At 38.2% G+C, this 17,500-nt stretch overlaps 1 protein-coding gene across 12 annotated transcripts in view; it reads left to right on the top strand.

Annotated features, from left to right (window-relative positions):
- fat1a (FAT atypical cadherin 1a) overlaps nt 1-17,500 on the top strand; it is a 172,947-nt gene that overhangs the window by 31,582 nt on the left and 123,865 nt on the right. For all 12 annotated transcript variants that reach the window (XR_009821845.1, XR_009821846.1, XR_009821848.1 and 9 more), the window contains exon 3: nt 2,544-2,858. Coding sequence is in view for 8 of the 12 variants with exons in the window: in XM_062026646.1 (XP_061882630.1) it covers nt 2,544-2,858 (315 nt within the window). In the remaining 4 variants the exon portion in view is untranslated. The remainder of the gene's footprint in view (nt 1-2,543; nt 2,859-17,500) is intronic.

Here is a 17,500-nt window from a genome sequence, read left to right as displayed (position 1 = left end):
AAGCTGGCTGTTGAGTATCGTGGCCACTTATTGGCTCAGCTCCAAGCCGCATTACTATATTGAATTAAACAAGTGTCTTTAAGGGTGTCTATGTACACTAGGTGTTATTCCATTTCTAGAAAATGTTAAATAAAAGCACATTTTAAAGGTCATAAACTGTTTGTATAGTCTCACTATGAAAATATTAAATGTATAATTCATAATTCCTATTTTGAGGAAGTTAATTTACCACAGTCCTGGTAGTAAATCAACCAATTGACAGCGATAAACAAGGGTTAAATGTACATACATAAAAATGACACATGCAATTATAGACACTGCATAATAAAAATAATAAAAGCAAATATTACATGGAGCTATTTGTTGAATTTTTTTTTTACACTTGTAATTATTGTAGCGTTTATGAGTCAATTTATTTGTTTCAGGCATGCTTAATAAGTTCCATTAAGGAACACCACATGGTTGCATTTACACAATTTCTGAAAAGGAGCAGGAGGAACTCGAGCACAGCACAATATGATTACAATAAAAGTGAACGACTAATAATAGAAAATATACCGTTGTTAATATCCAATATGTTAAGTTAATTAAAATGCCTGAACATGTATTACGTTATTATATTATATATATTTTTTTCATTGTTTTTTCAACATTCCTAAATTTCCATTCATCTTTTTTTTCAGAAAGAATCTACTACTGGTAGTAATAGTACTAAAAAAGTCTGCTCTGCGCCTTCTCCCTTCATTTAGTCTTTTAATTAGTCTAAATACACTTGGAATCCCTTCAGTGGCTTCATTAAATCCCCCCTTCTTGTGGTCTTATTGTATTTAATCACATTTGTCCCCAATACCCAGACAGTCCCATTTATTTTCTTTAGTTGCTGCATCTGGCCAACTTCTACACTCGTTTCAATGTTTATACATATACATATACATATATACCATTTGTCAACTTGTACGATTCACGTGTCTCTGAAAGCTCTTTTGTTTGTTCAGCTGAAGGTTGTATTCCCCCACATGGCAGTAAAACGACCTTCCCTGCTAGCTAATGTAAACACCACAAAACCTGCCGCTTGTTGACGTCTTCACTAGAGCCGCCTTCAACTGGAAGCTCGATTTTACAAATTGTTAAATGTCCCGTGCTGCACTTTGTCCGGGACGGCACCAGCGTTAGCGACACTTGCATGTCTATATTTGCTAAAGCGCTAACCTTAATCACATTTTAACAGCAACATCATGCTATGTTAGCCTATTTGCTTGAGAGAAACCAAAATGATCAAACTGGCAGCTTTTACATTTTTAGCTGCATTTTAAGATGTGTAGCAAATAGAGATGTCCGATAATGGCTTTTTTGCCGATGTCCGATATTCCGATATTGTCCAACTCTTGATTACAGATTCCGATATCAACCGATACCGATATATAACCTACTCAGTGGCCTAGTGGTTAGAGTGTCCGCCCTGAGATCGGTAGGTTGTGAGTTCAAACCCTGGCCGAGTCATACCAAAGACTATAAAAATGGGACCCATTACCTCCCTGCTTGGCACTCAGCATCAAGGGTTGGAATTGGGGGTTAAATCACCAAAAATGATTCCCGGGCGCGGCACCGGTGCTGCCCACTGCTCCCCTCACCTCCCAGGGGGTGATCAAGGGGATGGGTCAAATGCAGAGGACAAATTTCACCACACCTAGTGTGTGTGTGACAATCATTGGTACTTTAACTTAATATACAGTCGTGGAATTAACACATTATTATGGCTAATTTTGTTGAGATGCCCCGCTGGATGCATTAAACAATGTAACAAGGTTTTCCAAAATAAATCAACTCAAGTTATGGAAAAAAATGCCAACATGGCACTGCCATATTTATTATTGAAGTCACAAAGTACATTATTTTTTTTAACATGCCTCAAAACAGCAGCTTGGAATTTCTCCCTGGGAGAGCATGAGGAGGTTGAGGTGGGCAGGGTTGGGGGGGTTGAGGGGGGGTAGCGGGGGGTGTGTATTGTAGCGTCTCGGAAGAGTTAGTGCTGCAAGGGGTTCTGGGTATTTGTTCTGTTGTGTTTATGTTGTGTTACGGTGCGGATGTTCTCCCGAAATGTGTTTGTCATTCTTGTTTGGTGTGGGTTCACAGTGTGGCGCATATTTGTGAGTGTTAAACCCTCAGTGTGACCTGTATGGCTGTTGACCAAGTATGTCTTGCATTCACTTGTGTGTGTGTGAAAAGCCGTAGATGTTATGTGACTGGGCTGGCAAGCAAAGGCAGGACCTTTAATGTTTATCGGCACTCTGAACTTCTCCCTACGTCCGTGTACACAGCGGCGTTTTAAAAAGTCATAAATTTTACTTTTTGAAACCGATACCGATAATTTTGAAACCGATACAGATAATTTCCGATTTATCGGCCGATAATATCGGCAGTCCGATACTATCGGACATCTCTAATAATTATCAATATTGAGTGAAATAAAACGCTTATGTCGTGATGTGGTTTTCAGCCATATCACCCAGTCACACCCTGACAACACACTCCTGTTTCTTCAGGCGTCATCCGAACTCAAGAACTGCTGGACCACGAAACCACGCCTCACTACTGGCTGACAGTCTACGCCATGGACCGCGGCGTGGTGCCCCTGTCGGCCTTTGTGGAGGTCTACATCGAGGTGCAGGATGTCAACGACAACGCGCCGCAAGCCTCCGAGCCTGTTTACTACCCCTCCGTGATGGAGAACTCCCCCAAGGACGTGTCCATCATCAAGATAGAGGCGGTGGACCCGGACGCCAAGGCCAGCGATAAACTCGCCTACCGGATCACCAGCGGCAATCCCCAGGGGTTCTTTGCCATTAACGCCAGGACAGGTAAGATTGCTGTTGAATTTTTTTTTTTGTAACATGGGAATTCATGTCAAACCCAAATTGTACGCCTGAAGGCAGCACGGCAGTATCCTAACACCTACCGGATTCGTAGAAGCTATGTTATAATTGGAGAAAACTGCTCAGTCAGCATGAATAGCTAGTGTAACACACATGACTTTCACACCAACAGCTGAATAGCAACATTTAGCACATACAGAGTTCGATAAAGCTGCTAGGTTTTTAGTATTGTAACCAAAGAGGGAAACCACATTGTCATAATAAATATTCAAAACTGTTTAGCTCAGGGTTCAGTTTGTTGAAGCATTACTTAAAACAAGATTTAGCAAACAGATTGAACAACAACACATGACCTACTCAGTGGCCTAGTGGTTAGAGTGTCCGCCCTGAGATCGGTAGGTCGTGAGTTCAAACCCTGGCCGAGTCATACCAAAGACTATAAAAATGGGACCCGTTACCTCCCTGCTTGGCACTCAGCATCAAGGGTTGGAATTGGGGGTTAAATCACCAAAAATTATTACCGGGCGCGGCCACCTCTGCTGCCCACTGCTCCCCTCACCTCCCAGGGGGTGATCAAGGGTGATGGGTCAAATGCAGAGAACAATTTCGCCACACCTAGTGTGTGTGTGACAATCATTGGTACTTTAACTTTATACAACTTTAACTGTTATTAACACCCTGCAATCACTACAATATGATAGCTGAATTAGATATTAAAAGTATGTCAACCACTTCTACCTTGTTTATTCCCTGGTGACCTACTTAATGTTTTGTTATCAATCAGAAATACCAAGCAGCTCAAATGCATCAAAAATGTTGAGGTGTGGAGAGAGAATATTTTGCATTTTATCCATCATGCCTTGTAGGAGATTTAAATGGTTGTGATTTTGAATTATTTGTGGTGCGCAGCCATTTTCTACAATGTCCACATAGTTCAGTGGGCAGGTTGTGGGTCTTGTACCACATGTGTTAACTTTCTGTGTTGGTTGTGGATTATTATTATTTTATTTTTATTTTATTTTTTTTATTAAATCAACATAAAAAACACAAGATACACTTACAATTAGTGCACCAACCCAAAAAACCTCCCTCCCCCATCCACACTCATCCACACTCATTCACACAAAAGAGGCTGTCTCTTTCCGTTATTAAACTTCTGGTTCCTACAATATAGAATAATACAGTCTGCAAGGGATACAGTCCTTGAAGCACACATGATTGTTTGTGCTGCTGGTCCACTAACATTTTCATTAATTACTATTTTTTATGTAATTGTTTTTATATTGTTTTACTTTCTTTTTTATTCAAGAAAAAGTTTTTTATTTATTTATCTTATTTTATTTATTAATTTTTAAAAAGGACCTTATCTTCACCAGACCAGGTTGTCAATGAAATCAGATTGTTCAAAAGGGTTCTTAAAACCAGGTCCAGTTCAGATTATGTCCAGGTGGTGCTCAGCAACACACACCTTCACCCATGTACACTGAAAACCAGGGAACACAACAGATTGCATACAATCCACAAATTACATTGCATTTTCAAAATAAGCACCCTTGTACAGTCCAGATCACGTCCACGTCGGACTCAGCAACACACACCTTCATTTATGTACACTTAAATTAGGGAACACAACAACAGATTGCATATCATATATAAACAAAATTACATTTTCAAAATAAGCCTTTGAGGACTTCCCATCATTATCGTTTTCAACCATATAACTTTCTAATAGGGATGTCCGATAATGGCTTTTTGCCGATATCCTATATTCCGATATTGTCCAACTCTTTAATTACAGATACCGATATCAACCGATACTGATATCGATATATACAGTCGTGGAATTAACACATTATTATGCCTAATTTGGACAACCAGGTATGGTGAAGATAAGGTCCTTTTTTTTTAAATTAATAAAATAAAATAAGATAAATAAATTAAAAACATTTTCTTGAATAAAAAAGAAAGTAAAACAATATAAAAACAGGTACATAGAAACTAGTAATTAATGAAAATGAGTAAAATTAACTGTTAAAGGTTAGTACTATTAGTGGACCAGCAGCACGCACAATCATGTGTGCTTACGGACTGTATCCCTTGCAGACTGTATTGATATATATTGATATATAATGTAGGAACCAGAATATTAATAACAGAAAGAAACAACCCTTTTGTGTGAATGAGTGTAAATGGGGGAGGGAGGTTTTTTGGGTTGGTGCACTAATTGTAAGTGTATCTTGTGTTTTTTATGTTGATTTAATAAAAAAAAACAAAAAAAATCGATACAGATAATTAAAAAAACAATACAGGTAATTTCCGATATTACATTTTAAAGCATCGGCAGGCCGATATTATCGGACATCTCTACTTTCTAAAGTTAAAAAACACTGAATAAATGTTGGTTGTGGATTATTTGTACCATGGGTGGAAAGGTTGTCTGATTTGGGCCGTAGTTTTACCCTGGAAGCTTTGATGTCGGATGCAATATGGACTAGATTGTTTGGATTTGTCACGCTAGTGTAAAAGCTAACATTATCAATAGAATAGCGTGAAAACGTGACAATGCAGGACGTGACAATGTCTCGGGATTCAAACTGACATTTTGTGCTGATTTGGAGGTGTGTTTTTCCTGACAATTTTAATCGCATCCCAATTTAGATGACTTATGAGCGTTTTTGCCTTACATCAACTACAAGACTTAAAAAAATGGAGATTCCAGATAACTTGAAGTCAAAGTCATTTACTGTTTTTAAAAGTACATTTCTTTAAATTGTTACTGGCTAGTTAAATTTTATGACGTCACAGGGTCAGTTTTTTGATAACCTCACCTGACGTAGAACATTTTTAACTTTCCTAAATATTATACAAATTTAAGAATAACTAGGGATGCTCAATATTTGTTTTTCAAGCCGATACTGATAACGTCATGCCCCTCAAGAACAATAACCGATTATTATTATTTATATCTATTATTTTTTTAAATGTAAATTTACCTGTAGTTTGTTCACACGTGGGGTTAAAAAGATTAAAAAAAATGTGGAATTGACAAAGTGTACCTGTAAATTTGTCCTGACAAAAGTCAATATCTTCTACTGAATCATCTCAAATATTCGATGTGTTGAAGTGTGATGTTTTGCCCTCCTCGCATGCGAAATATGTTCCACACAGTCCCACACGATTGACACCATATTTGTTTACAGTGAGCTCCGGAGAAGATTTATCGGTGTGATGTCCTAATTCAACATATCGGCCCCATAATTATCTGTCTGATATTTATGGTGCAGTCCCAAAAATGAGTTTATTTTTTAATTGATGGTTTATTTACTTTATATAATAACACGTCAAAATGGCAAAACAGGCTAGCATTGTTTTGCGATATTCACCTTGTCCAGCTCAAAATTTAAACTCCTAAGATGTTTGCCTTTTGCGGTTATACTGTAGTACACGTCTTAAAAATGTAACAATAATGGCACCTTAAGTGCATAAGTGGCAAATAAAAGGACAAGTGATAAAACAGTACAACACAATATTTTAACTCAGGCATGGGCTTCTTTTTCTGATTCGCTCTATACAGTAATGTTCTCGTGTGGCTCTGTAGAAAGGATGTGATGATTCATATTTAATGGGCATCTTATGAAGTTGTCCATGTTCAGCAGCGTACGGAACAAGAGGTGCAAGGTGAAACTGCGTTGTTATTTTTTTGTGTATTGTTGCTGTTTTGCAGTAGTTTCTACTCATGCATCTGCACCTTGTAGATATCTGGCAATTAACTAATTCCAATAAAAGCACTTTAAAAAATGCTTAAATTGGACTCCATGCACCAATAATTGAAGGTGCTTTGCCCTCCAACTTATCTTAGAGAAGTCTCTTATGGCTTCGCATGCAAGCGCTCATTAATGTAAAATGAGGAATGGCGAGTGAAGCAAGCAGTTGCTCCAATTTGCACTGCACTGATGCGTGTGTGGTCCTTTTTTCCTCCCCAAGGTAGTCTCATCAACAAGCTGAAGTTATTTTCGTTTAGGAACTGTCGATGTGAACTTTCTGACCAAATAAGGATTCAGCGTTGTAGCAGGCCATCCCCCAAAACAAGCTTCACAGACATTCGAGCAGGGTACTTCCCAGATAGTAGTAGGGAAAGTAAAACTGCAACTTTATTCTCAGCGAGAAACATTCAAACAGCTTGTATAAGAATATATCAAGTCAAACTAAATATTAGTGTTTTCCATTTATTATTTACTTGTATAAATACATTTGAAGCATGCATTATATTTTAAAATTTCACCCACAGGCCAATCTTCCTAACTTTTTATGAGTGCTATACGATTGTGCAATACTGTCAAAATGACTTAAAAATAATAATAATAATAACTAATAATATATACATACTATGCAGATATATGAAAAAAAAGCTTGTTGTGAAAAATGAGTTGGAATTTTACAAGAAAAACTTAGAATTTTGGCAGTGTTATAATAAAAGTCGTAATTTTACTCAACGCAAGTCACAATTTTATAAGAAAACTTTTAAATGTTGGCAATATATTAATAATAATCGGAATTTTACTTGGCAAAATGATGACAAGAGTCATCATTTTACTCAAAAAATTTCAATAATTTACAAGAACAACAAAAAAATAGGCAATATTGTGATAAAGGTCAGAATTTTATATGGCAAATGTCACCATTTTGCATTAAAAAGTAATAATTTAACATAAAAAAAGTAATAATTTTACGAGAAAATATTGCAATATTACAGAAACAGGAAGAATATGAGAAATTGTTCCTAATTTTATACGAAAAAAGTTGACACTGTGAGAAAAAGACTGCTTTTAGTTCTTTTTTGGGGGCGGGAGATTTTTTGTTTGTAAGTGGTTTTTAATCTTTATTATTTACTTCAAGTTATTACAGTATGTCTCTATATACATATTTATTTATGTTTTTTTAATTAATTTTGGCCAAAGGGGGCGCATTTCAATTTCTTACACACGTGCTATTACATATGTTGGCCAGAGGGGGAGCACTTCAAATTTTTACACACACTTGTTATTTCATATGTTGACCAGAGGGGTAGCACTTTTAAAAGCGACACACAATGTGAAAAATTCCTCCTTTTTTGGGACCACCCTCATTTTGATAGATGTCACCAGCAGGGGTGCAAATGATAAATAAATGATAAATGGGTTATACTTGTATAGCGCTTTTCTACCTTCAAGGTACTCAAAGCGCTTTGACAGTATTTCCACATTCACCCATTCACACACACATTCACACACTGATGGCGGGAGCTGCCATGCAAGGCGCTAACCAGCAGCCATCAGGAGCAAGGGTGAAGTGTCTTGCCCAAGGACACAACGGACATGACTAGGATGGTAGAAGGTGGGGATTGAACCCCAGTAACCAGCAACCCTCCGATTGCGGGCACGGCCACTCTACCAACTTCGCCACGCCGCCCCGGAATGAGACATTCTCTATTAGATGCAATGTTATTGGGACCGTGATTTATGTCATCACTTGTTCACACCTCCTCATATGGAAGATACTTTTCCTTCTTAGAAATACGAGAACACACACACACACACACACACACACACACACACACACACACACACACACACACACACACACACACACACACACACACACACACACACACACACACACACACACACACACACACACACACACACACACACACACACACACACACACACACACACACACACACACAGCAAGACACTTCACCCTTGCTCCTGATGGGTGGTGGTTAGCGCCTTGCATGGCAGCTCCCGCCATCAGTGTGTGAATGTGGAAATAGTGTCAAAGCGCTTTTAGTACCTTGAAGGTAGAAAAGCGCCATACAAGTATAACCCATTTACCATTTACCATAACTAAATGCTGGCATTCTTAGCTGACTTTTGGTAGCGTTTATTTACTATTTAGAATGCATAACACAAAAATATATATACGTGTTGTTGTCTCACATAAGAATTGTGAATCATAGGCAAGGCAAGGCAAGGCAAGGCAACTTTATTTGTATAGCGCTTTTCATACACAAGGCAGACTCAAAGTGCTTCACAGACAACAAAGTGAAATGAAAGAAAATAAAAGCAAAATTAAAATGCAGACAATAAAAATAAAAACAGTGCAGACGTTAAAAGTTAAAAGATTTAGCTGAAAGCTAAGGTGAACATAAAAGTCTTCAGTCTAGTTTTAAAAGTAGTCAGAGTTGGGGAAAGTCTGACATCTTCAGGAAGTTTATTCCAGCTATTTGTTGCATAGTGACTGAATGATGCTCTCCCTTGATTTGAGTTTACTCTTGGAACCGCTAACAGATTGGTCTCAGAAGATCTTAGTGATCTAGAGGGCTTATATAGTGGGAGCATATCAGTAATATTCTTCGGCCCTAGACCATGTAGTGATTTATATGTGAGCAGGAGGATTTTGAAATCAATTCTCTGATGCACAGGGAGCCAATGTAAGGATTTAAGAATTGGTGTAATGTGCTCACATTTTTTGGTCTTTGTTAGAACTCTAGCAGCAGCGTTCTGAACAAGCTGTAACTGCCTGACAGTTTTTTTGGGAAGACCTGCAAGGAGACCATTACAATAGTCTAGCCTACTGGTAATAAAGGCATGTACAAGTTTTTCAAAGTCTTGAGCTGACATGAGCCCTCTAAGTCTTTTTACATTTTTGAGGTGATAGTAGGCCGATTTTGTTACTGATTTGATGTGACTGTCGAAATGTAAATCAGAATCTAAAATAACCCCAAGATTTCTGGCTTTATTTGAGGTTTTCAGGGACAGTGATTGAAGGTGTTGGACGACTTTAAACCTTTCTTTTTTAGCACCAAAAACAATTATCTCAGTTTTATCTTCATTTAGTTGTAGGAAATTTTGGCACATCCAGTGTTTGACTTGCTCAATGCACTGGCACAGAAGATCTATGGGGCGATAGTCATTTGGTGATAGCGCTACATAGATTTGGGTGTCATCGGCATAGCAATGATGGTCAATGTTATTATTTTGCATGATTTGTCCTAGTGGGAGCATATAGAATGTTAAATAAAGTCGGCCCCAAGATTGAACCTTGGGGGACTCCACACGTTACGTTGGTTGGTTCTGATACAAAGTCACCAATGGAAACAAAATAGTTCCTATCTTGTAGATATGAAAGCTTAAAACTGTGCCTGAGATCCCCACCCAGTTTTCCAACCTGTCCAAAAGTATTGAGTGGTCGACAGTGTCAAATGCAGCACTGAGGTCCAAAAGCATTAATACTGAAGTTTTGCCAGAGTCTGTGTTTAGACGGATGTCATTTATAACTTTAAGAAGGGTTGTCTCTGCTATGAAGAGGTCGAAATCCTGACTGGAAGTTGTTGTGGCAGCCAGTAGAAGAATCATAGGCAAAATACAAATAAAAAATTGCATTTGCCCTTTAAGGATAATTTTTTTAAAAATCTGTATTTTAGCATTAGCGTTGTGAAAGTTGATGAGGTGAAAAACGACCTAATATGTCTTCAATATGACACAGGGTGACCGCATATTGCAGGTTTTGCAGAATGTTTAAATTTACTACACGCCAGCCTCTGTAATTATACCTTCTAAAACGGCGTTGGACGCATAGGGGCCCTGTCTTGGCGTGTCTACAAAGCTTCACCATAGGGTGGGAAAACGGAAAATAAATTAAAGCCTATGTTTTGTGTGTTTCTTCTTTCTTTTTTTTTTTTTTTTTTTGAGCTATAGGCATGTGTTGCGAGCTATCAAGCTAGCTTCTATCGCCGGCTACGGCCCTGCGATGCTTTTTCAAAAAGAAGCCCGTCAAGCTTTGAAAGACATGAAGGCTTTACTTGACGCCTTGGGTGGTGGTTTTTTTGGTTTTTGCTTCCCACTTCTTCTTCTTTTTTACTCTTTTCTTCAAAACAGGCCCCCACACTGGTTGATGAAAAGACGGCTTAGGGCTACTTTATTTCTGCCGAGTAAACAAGGCAGGCCTGCTTTCTCTGACATAAGTTTGCCATTAAATTGCAAGAGCTGCGCTTTTGCCGAGCGCGCTCTTTTATAAAATCAACACCTGAGCGCTTACGATGGAGCAGCTCGCTTTGAAAGAGCGGGCGAGAGAAGGCGACAAGAGGGGGAATTGGATTTATCTGTTTACATCCAAAGCAGCATATGGAAAGTGCCTCCCTGTAACATGCTTGGGTAAGAGATAGATGGATGGTAGACCAAGGACGTTTAGCCAAATGCCAATCCCTATTTTAAAATTGCTATGCGAATAAGTAATGCTAAAACAACACTGACTTCATACAAACAGCTTCATGCACACTTGTAACAACTTATTTCCGCACCATCCTCTGCACATAGCATTTTGTGATAAAGTCTAGTACAGCTAAGAAGTACAGTTACATATTATGTTGGTTACAATAACGACGGGGGCGCTACTAGGGCTGGGTATAGGCAAGGATTTCAATCACCGATACTTGAATCATGATATGAGACAGCATTGTGAAATTGCAATATTTGACATACCGTATTTTCCATAGGGCGCCCCTGATTATAAGGCGCACTGCCGATGAATGGTCTATTTTCTATCTTTTTTCATATATAAGGTGCACCGACCGGATTATAGGGCGCATTAAAGGAGTCATATTATTATTATTTTTTTCTAAATGTAAAACACTTCCTTGTGGTCTACATAACATGTAATGGTGGTTATTTGGTCAAAATGTTGCATAGATTATGTTTTACAGATCATCTTCCTAACAGTTGCTTCAGGGTGCGCCGTTTTCTGGGCGGTCTTATTTACGTGGCTCACCTTCGGCAGCGTCTTTTCCCCGTCATCTTCGTTGCAGCGGTGTAGCGCGCAAGGACGGGAGTGGAAGAAGTGTCAAAAGATGGAGCTAACTGTTTTAATGACATTCAGACTTTACTTCAATCAATAACGGAACAGCATCTCCTCATCCGTGGATCACTAGTGTAACAATAACAACGCCGGAAATGTGTCCCGTGAAAAAACGTCCGACCGGAACTCTAATAACTAAAGTTCCTTGGGTGGATAATGTAAACTCACTACACCGGTATGTTTTAGTGCTTCCATAGCGAGTTTACTGACAGATATAAGTAAGAACTTTACACTACTTTATATTACAAATGGCAACAGCGGAGGATGAATGCCCCATAACAAGAAGATAGAGAAAAAGAAGAAGCTTATCGACTACGGCGTCGGCACGGACTATAGTGGCAAACTTGCGCAAATTTTCAGGACTTATGCAGATCTCAAATACACATCAGCAGGTACCAGAAAGTAAGAAAAGTTGCTTTTGCATAATATTGCGAAACAAAACGCCAGATAATATGTCTTACCTTATACACACACCATAATAATCCTCGTATGTTGAAGCACAGTATAATCCATCAAGTGGTGCAGCTTCATAGCTTACCAAAGTCGTACTAAAACATTTTGATAGATTTTTGAGCGCCGCGTGTAATGTTCTATATTTTCAATGGAACATATAAAATGTTGGTGGTGTTTACTTGAGTCATATTGCAGTCTACACGTATCTCTTATGTGTGACTGCCATCTACTGGTCACACTTATGATTTCACCATGTACCCAATAAAGTAGCTTCGAGCTCGGTGAGCAAAACCAGAATTATTCCGTACATTAGGCGCATCAGGTTATAAGGCCACTGTCGAGTTTTGAGGGAAAAAAAGGATCTTAAGTGCGCCTTTTAGTCCAGAAAATACTGTATTTCTATTTGATGACTGTAATCATTAATAGGTCAAAACACGTAGTAAATCAAATATTTCCATCAATTGCAACTGTACAGAAAGTGGACCAAGTTTCTTGACACTTGCCAAAAACATTTCCTCTACTGCACTTTTCTCGAATTTTGACTATTATTCACAATCTTTATGTGAGACGTGCACACTAGGGCTCCATTTAACGACTAATTTGATAGTCAACTATCTTAGTGATCAATCAACTAGTCAGGTAATAAAGCATACACGTATTTAATGGCTCTAATTTTTCCAACAACTTTTAAATGCAGCTTAAGTTATTTTAGGCATGTGCTTTGGGCCACAAAGATGACTAATTCATTCATAAATATGTATTTATACTGTAACTGTGCTGCTCATTCAGCTGTTACAGAAAATGAATTGACTATTAAAACGTTGTCCATTTAAAAGAAAGGAATGGCAAAGTTCTAAACTGCTGGTTGTTCAGGGGAGTGTGTAAGTCACGTTTAGTTGTGCATCTGGTTTGTGGGAGGAATGTCTCATCGACACAAAAGCAAAAAAGTGATCCACATTGGCAAATTCAATACAAATACACATACAAAATAAAGCATATTTATATTTAAATCTCAAAAATATATTTACAAATACGCGTTTATTTATACAAATGATTTATTTATTTCTATATCACATTTGTATTTGTATATTTATTAATATATGCATATGTATTAATATCATATATATATACACTACCGTTCAAAAGTTTGGGGTCACCCAAACAATTTAGTGGAATAGCCTTCATTTCTAAGAACAAGAATAGACTGTCGAGTTTCAGATGAAAGTTCTCTTTTTCTGGCCATTTTGAGCGTTTAATTGACCCCACAAATGTGATGCTCCAGAAACTCAATCTGCTCAAAGGAAGGTCAGTTTTGTAGCTTCTGTAACGAGCTAAACTGTTTTCAGATGTGTGAACATGATTGCACAAGGGTTTTTCTAATCATCAATTAGCCTTCTGAGCCAATGAGCAAACACATTGTACCATTAGAACACTGGAGTGATAGTTGCTGGAAATGGGCCTCTCTACACCTATGTAGATATTGCACCAAAAACCAGACATTTACAGCTAGAATAGTCATTTAGCACATTAGCAATGTATATAGTGTATTTCTTTAAAGTTAAGACTAGTTTAAAGTTATCTTCATTGAAAAGTACAGTGCTTTTCCTTAAAAAATAAGGACATTTCAATGTGACCCCAAACTTTTGAACGGTAGTCTATATATATATATATATATATATATATATATATATATATATATATATATATATATATATATATATATATATATATATATAAGTTGATGTGAGACAATTCTACATCCATAGTTTGCACACAGTTACATTTTTCAAACCAAAAACATATAACAAGAACACCACCGGCAAGCTTTACTGCCTTAACAGAATATATATATATATATTTTTAAAGTGATTATATGTTTCACAATTACTAATAATATTGACTAAAAATTACTAGTCGGTCCGAGGAATTTGTCTGGCGTACAGGCTGGTCACTCATCACTATCTCGTACACACAGGGAGTGCGTTCACATACACAAAAGCAGGCTTAAGAGAGGCATCTAACAATTTGCAGAATTGCTGTTTTTATGATAGAATGTACATGCAATGATAGCTAACATCATTAGCTGACAACACACAAAGCTAATGCAGATATAAAAGGATGGGTTATGAGGCATTTAACACTTTGGAAAGTTAGTGCACAAACGTTTCAAACAGCGCCTTTAAGGCATTAAAAAATTGATGATATGTCGTTAGAAAAGGTACTGTGTTATATTGCCATATCGGTATTTTTAGATTTGCCCTGAATTTGCGACTGCGAACTACTGACATGGTCCTGTTGTACTTTTCTTTGTCTGACTTCTTTAGTGATGTAGCATTAGGTATAAGTTAAAGTAAAGTTAAAGTACCACTGATAGTCACACACACACTCGGCGTGGTGAAATTACTCTCTGCATTTGACCCATCCCCTTGTTCCACTCCTTGTGAAGTGAGGGGAGCAGCAAACAGCAGCGGTGGCCACGCTCGGGAATCATTGTGGTGATTTAACCCCCAATTCCAACCCTTGATGCTGCGTGCCAAGCAGGGAGGTAATGGGTCCCATTTTTATAGTCTTCGGTAAATCATCTGCTCTTCATTTGTTTTGTAATAAAGGACGATTATTATTTTATTACATCCTCATCCATTCATCGTTATCTGCAATCCGATCCACACTTGACTGATACAAGATCAAAAACCTTCCAGCGGTGTCGGTTTGTTTGATGTCTCTTTATGATTGCTCGGATGCATCTTAGCATACTTAATCCTACGCCGATTTACTGACACTTTAAAACATGCAGCCCCTTTGCTGTCTACATTTATTTTTTTCTTCATCAAGGATTCGTCAAAGCTCTTATTAAAGGTTGTGCTCGCCCACCTGCTTACTTGGCCAGGAGATGGCACGTGCTCGGACTTTGAACCATGCACTTGTAAAACATTGGTAACCAAGCCCAACATAGATGCCAAACACTGTTTCTATGGCTGAGTCAGAAAACGGGGGCAAAGATCGATGATCTGACCATCTTATCGTACCTGATGCTACACCCTACCCTACTTACCCGGTAATCTCCATAAAATCCACTATAATCAATAGCGACAGCTTGCAGTCGTTTAAAGCAAAGCAAATAAAGACACAACAGAGGGTTTTTTTGTTCCATTTTTTTTGGTTTCACAGTCACGCATTTGGAGCCAGAAGCTCTTTGTCAGCAACGGAAAACAAATTAGCAAGTAATGCTTCAGTAAGCACAGTTAGTTTTAAGGCTGTTTGCTCGCCAATCACCCTGGGCCGTAGAATAAAAAGGCACCGACGTAAAACGGGAGCAAATCAAAGCCGTTTGGATCTGTGGTTGGAAACCCGCTTTCGACAGATGCTACTCAGTGTTACCTTTTACAACCAAAGACCTCATCCTTTGTCACGGGAAACGCGATAGGAAAAGAATACTTCCAATGACTTCCTGGCTCTTTTCCGGAGGTCAAACAGCACTCGAACAATAGGATAGTCATTTTTTCTCGTCTATCCTTCTGTGCTTTGTGTTTAAAATGCTTTGGAAGACGTGCTAGCATGCATGTAATAGAAATATCTTCAGTCTTTTAATCATTAGACAATTGGCTATTGACTTAGGAACAATTAATTACTAAGTCATGCCCACAGTTCATTGTTTTTTCAACCAATCTTACTTACACTGTAATAGGGATACACAAAAAAGTACTTCTAAACACACTTTCAACCAATTTTATTGAAATAAAATACATCTACCGTATTTTTCGGACTATAAGTCGCAGTTTTTTTCATAGTTTGGCCGGGGGAGCGACTTATGTGTGAAATTATTAACACATTACCGTAAAATATCAAATAATATTATTTATCTCATTCACGTAAGAGACTAGACGTATAAGATTTCATCGGATTTAGCGATTAGGAGTGACAGATTGTTTGGTAAACGTATAGCATGTTCTATATGTTATAGTTATTTGAATGACTCTCACCATAATATGTTACGTTAACATACCAGGCACGTTCTCAGTTGGTTATTTATGCGTCTTATAACGTACACTTATTCAGCCTATTGTTCACTATTCTTTATTTATTTTAAATCGACTTTCAAATGTCTATTCTTGGTGTTGGGTTTTATCAAATACATTTCCCCAAAAAATGCAAATTATACTCCAGTGCAACTTATATATGTTTTTTTCCTTCTTTATTATGCGTTTTCGGCCAGTGCGACTTATACTCCGGAGCGACTTGTACTCCGAAAAAATACGGTACACGCTAGGCTATTTACTTTGTTAATCTGAGGCTGAGTTGACTTGAAACTGTTTAATGTTGCACTTTTTATATGTAGAAGAAAAGTTTTGTCATTTTATTTAATCTGCGCAACAACTTGAGGCAGTTTAATGTTGATTAACGTGGACCCCGACTTAAACAAATTGAAAAACTTATTCGGGTGTTACCATTTAGTGGTCAATTTTATGGAATATGTACTGTACTGTGCAATCTACTAATACAAGTCTTAATCAATCAATCAAAAAAAGCACTTTATATGTAGAAAGGTTTTGTTAAGAAACCATTCTGAGCCTTATCTTATTTAGTTTTTATTTGATATATGTTGACCACATTAACCCTGGCAATGGACCCTGTGTGTATATGTATGTTATGCCATTGTTTACAAATTTGGTAAATAAATAACCCAAACATTTATATTTTGTTGTTTTCTTACTTTACCGAAAATGAACCGAACCGTGACCTCTAAACCGAGGCACGTACCGAACCGAAATTTTTGGGTACCGTTACACCCCTATGTGTCACCATTTTTTCCGGCTCGATCGTACCAACCAGTCAACAACTTGTATTGTATTTTGATTCGGGCTTTATTGTAGTCTTGCAAGAATTACAATTCCTTTAGGTTGACAAAACAAACCCGTAAAGCCGGCGCTTCAAAAGCACCTCTGCCGGATCAATTCACTTCAGCTCTCCGGCTCATTCTCGCTCGTCTGGAAGCTAAACACGCGTGTCCGTCTCCTGAGCGGCAATCACAGCAGCTGCTTATGAAGCGACAACCTAACAATGTCCTGAACTCTTTAACTCCCCAGCAAGCCTCCATTTTGGAGCCAGCGGACCAAGTTCTGAAGGACATGCTTCAGAGCGCCACCGCTGCTTGGCTGTTGTTTTTCTCCCCCCTCCACCTTCTCAATCCGAACGCCACGGCTATAATTACTGTCAGCCCGGCTCAGCCCACGCCTCTGGACGGCTTTTGTGCGAGCTCGCATCTGTGCGTCGGGGACAAA

This window comes from Entelurus aequoreus, linkage group LG18 (assembly GCF_033978785.1).
Source record: "Entelurus aequoreus isolate RoL-2023_Sb linkage group LG18, RoL_Eaeq_v1.1, whole genome shotgun sequence".
Lineage (NCBI taxonomy): Eukaryota > Metazoa > Chordata > Actinopteri > Syngnathiformes > Syngnathidae > Entelurus > Entelurus aequoreus.
The sequence above is the reverse complement of the archived record's forward strand: the minus strand, read 5'-3'. Positions and strand labels throughout refer to the sequence as shown.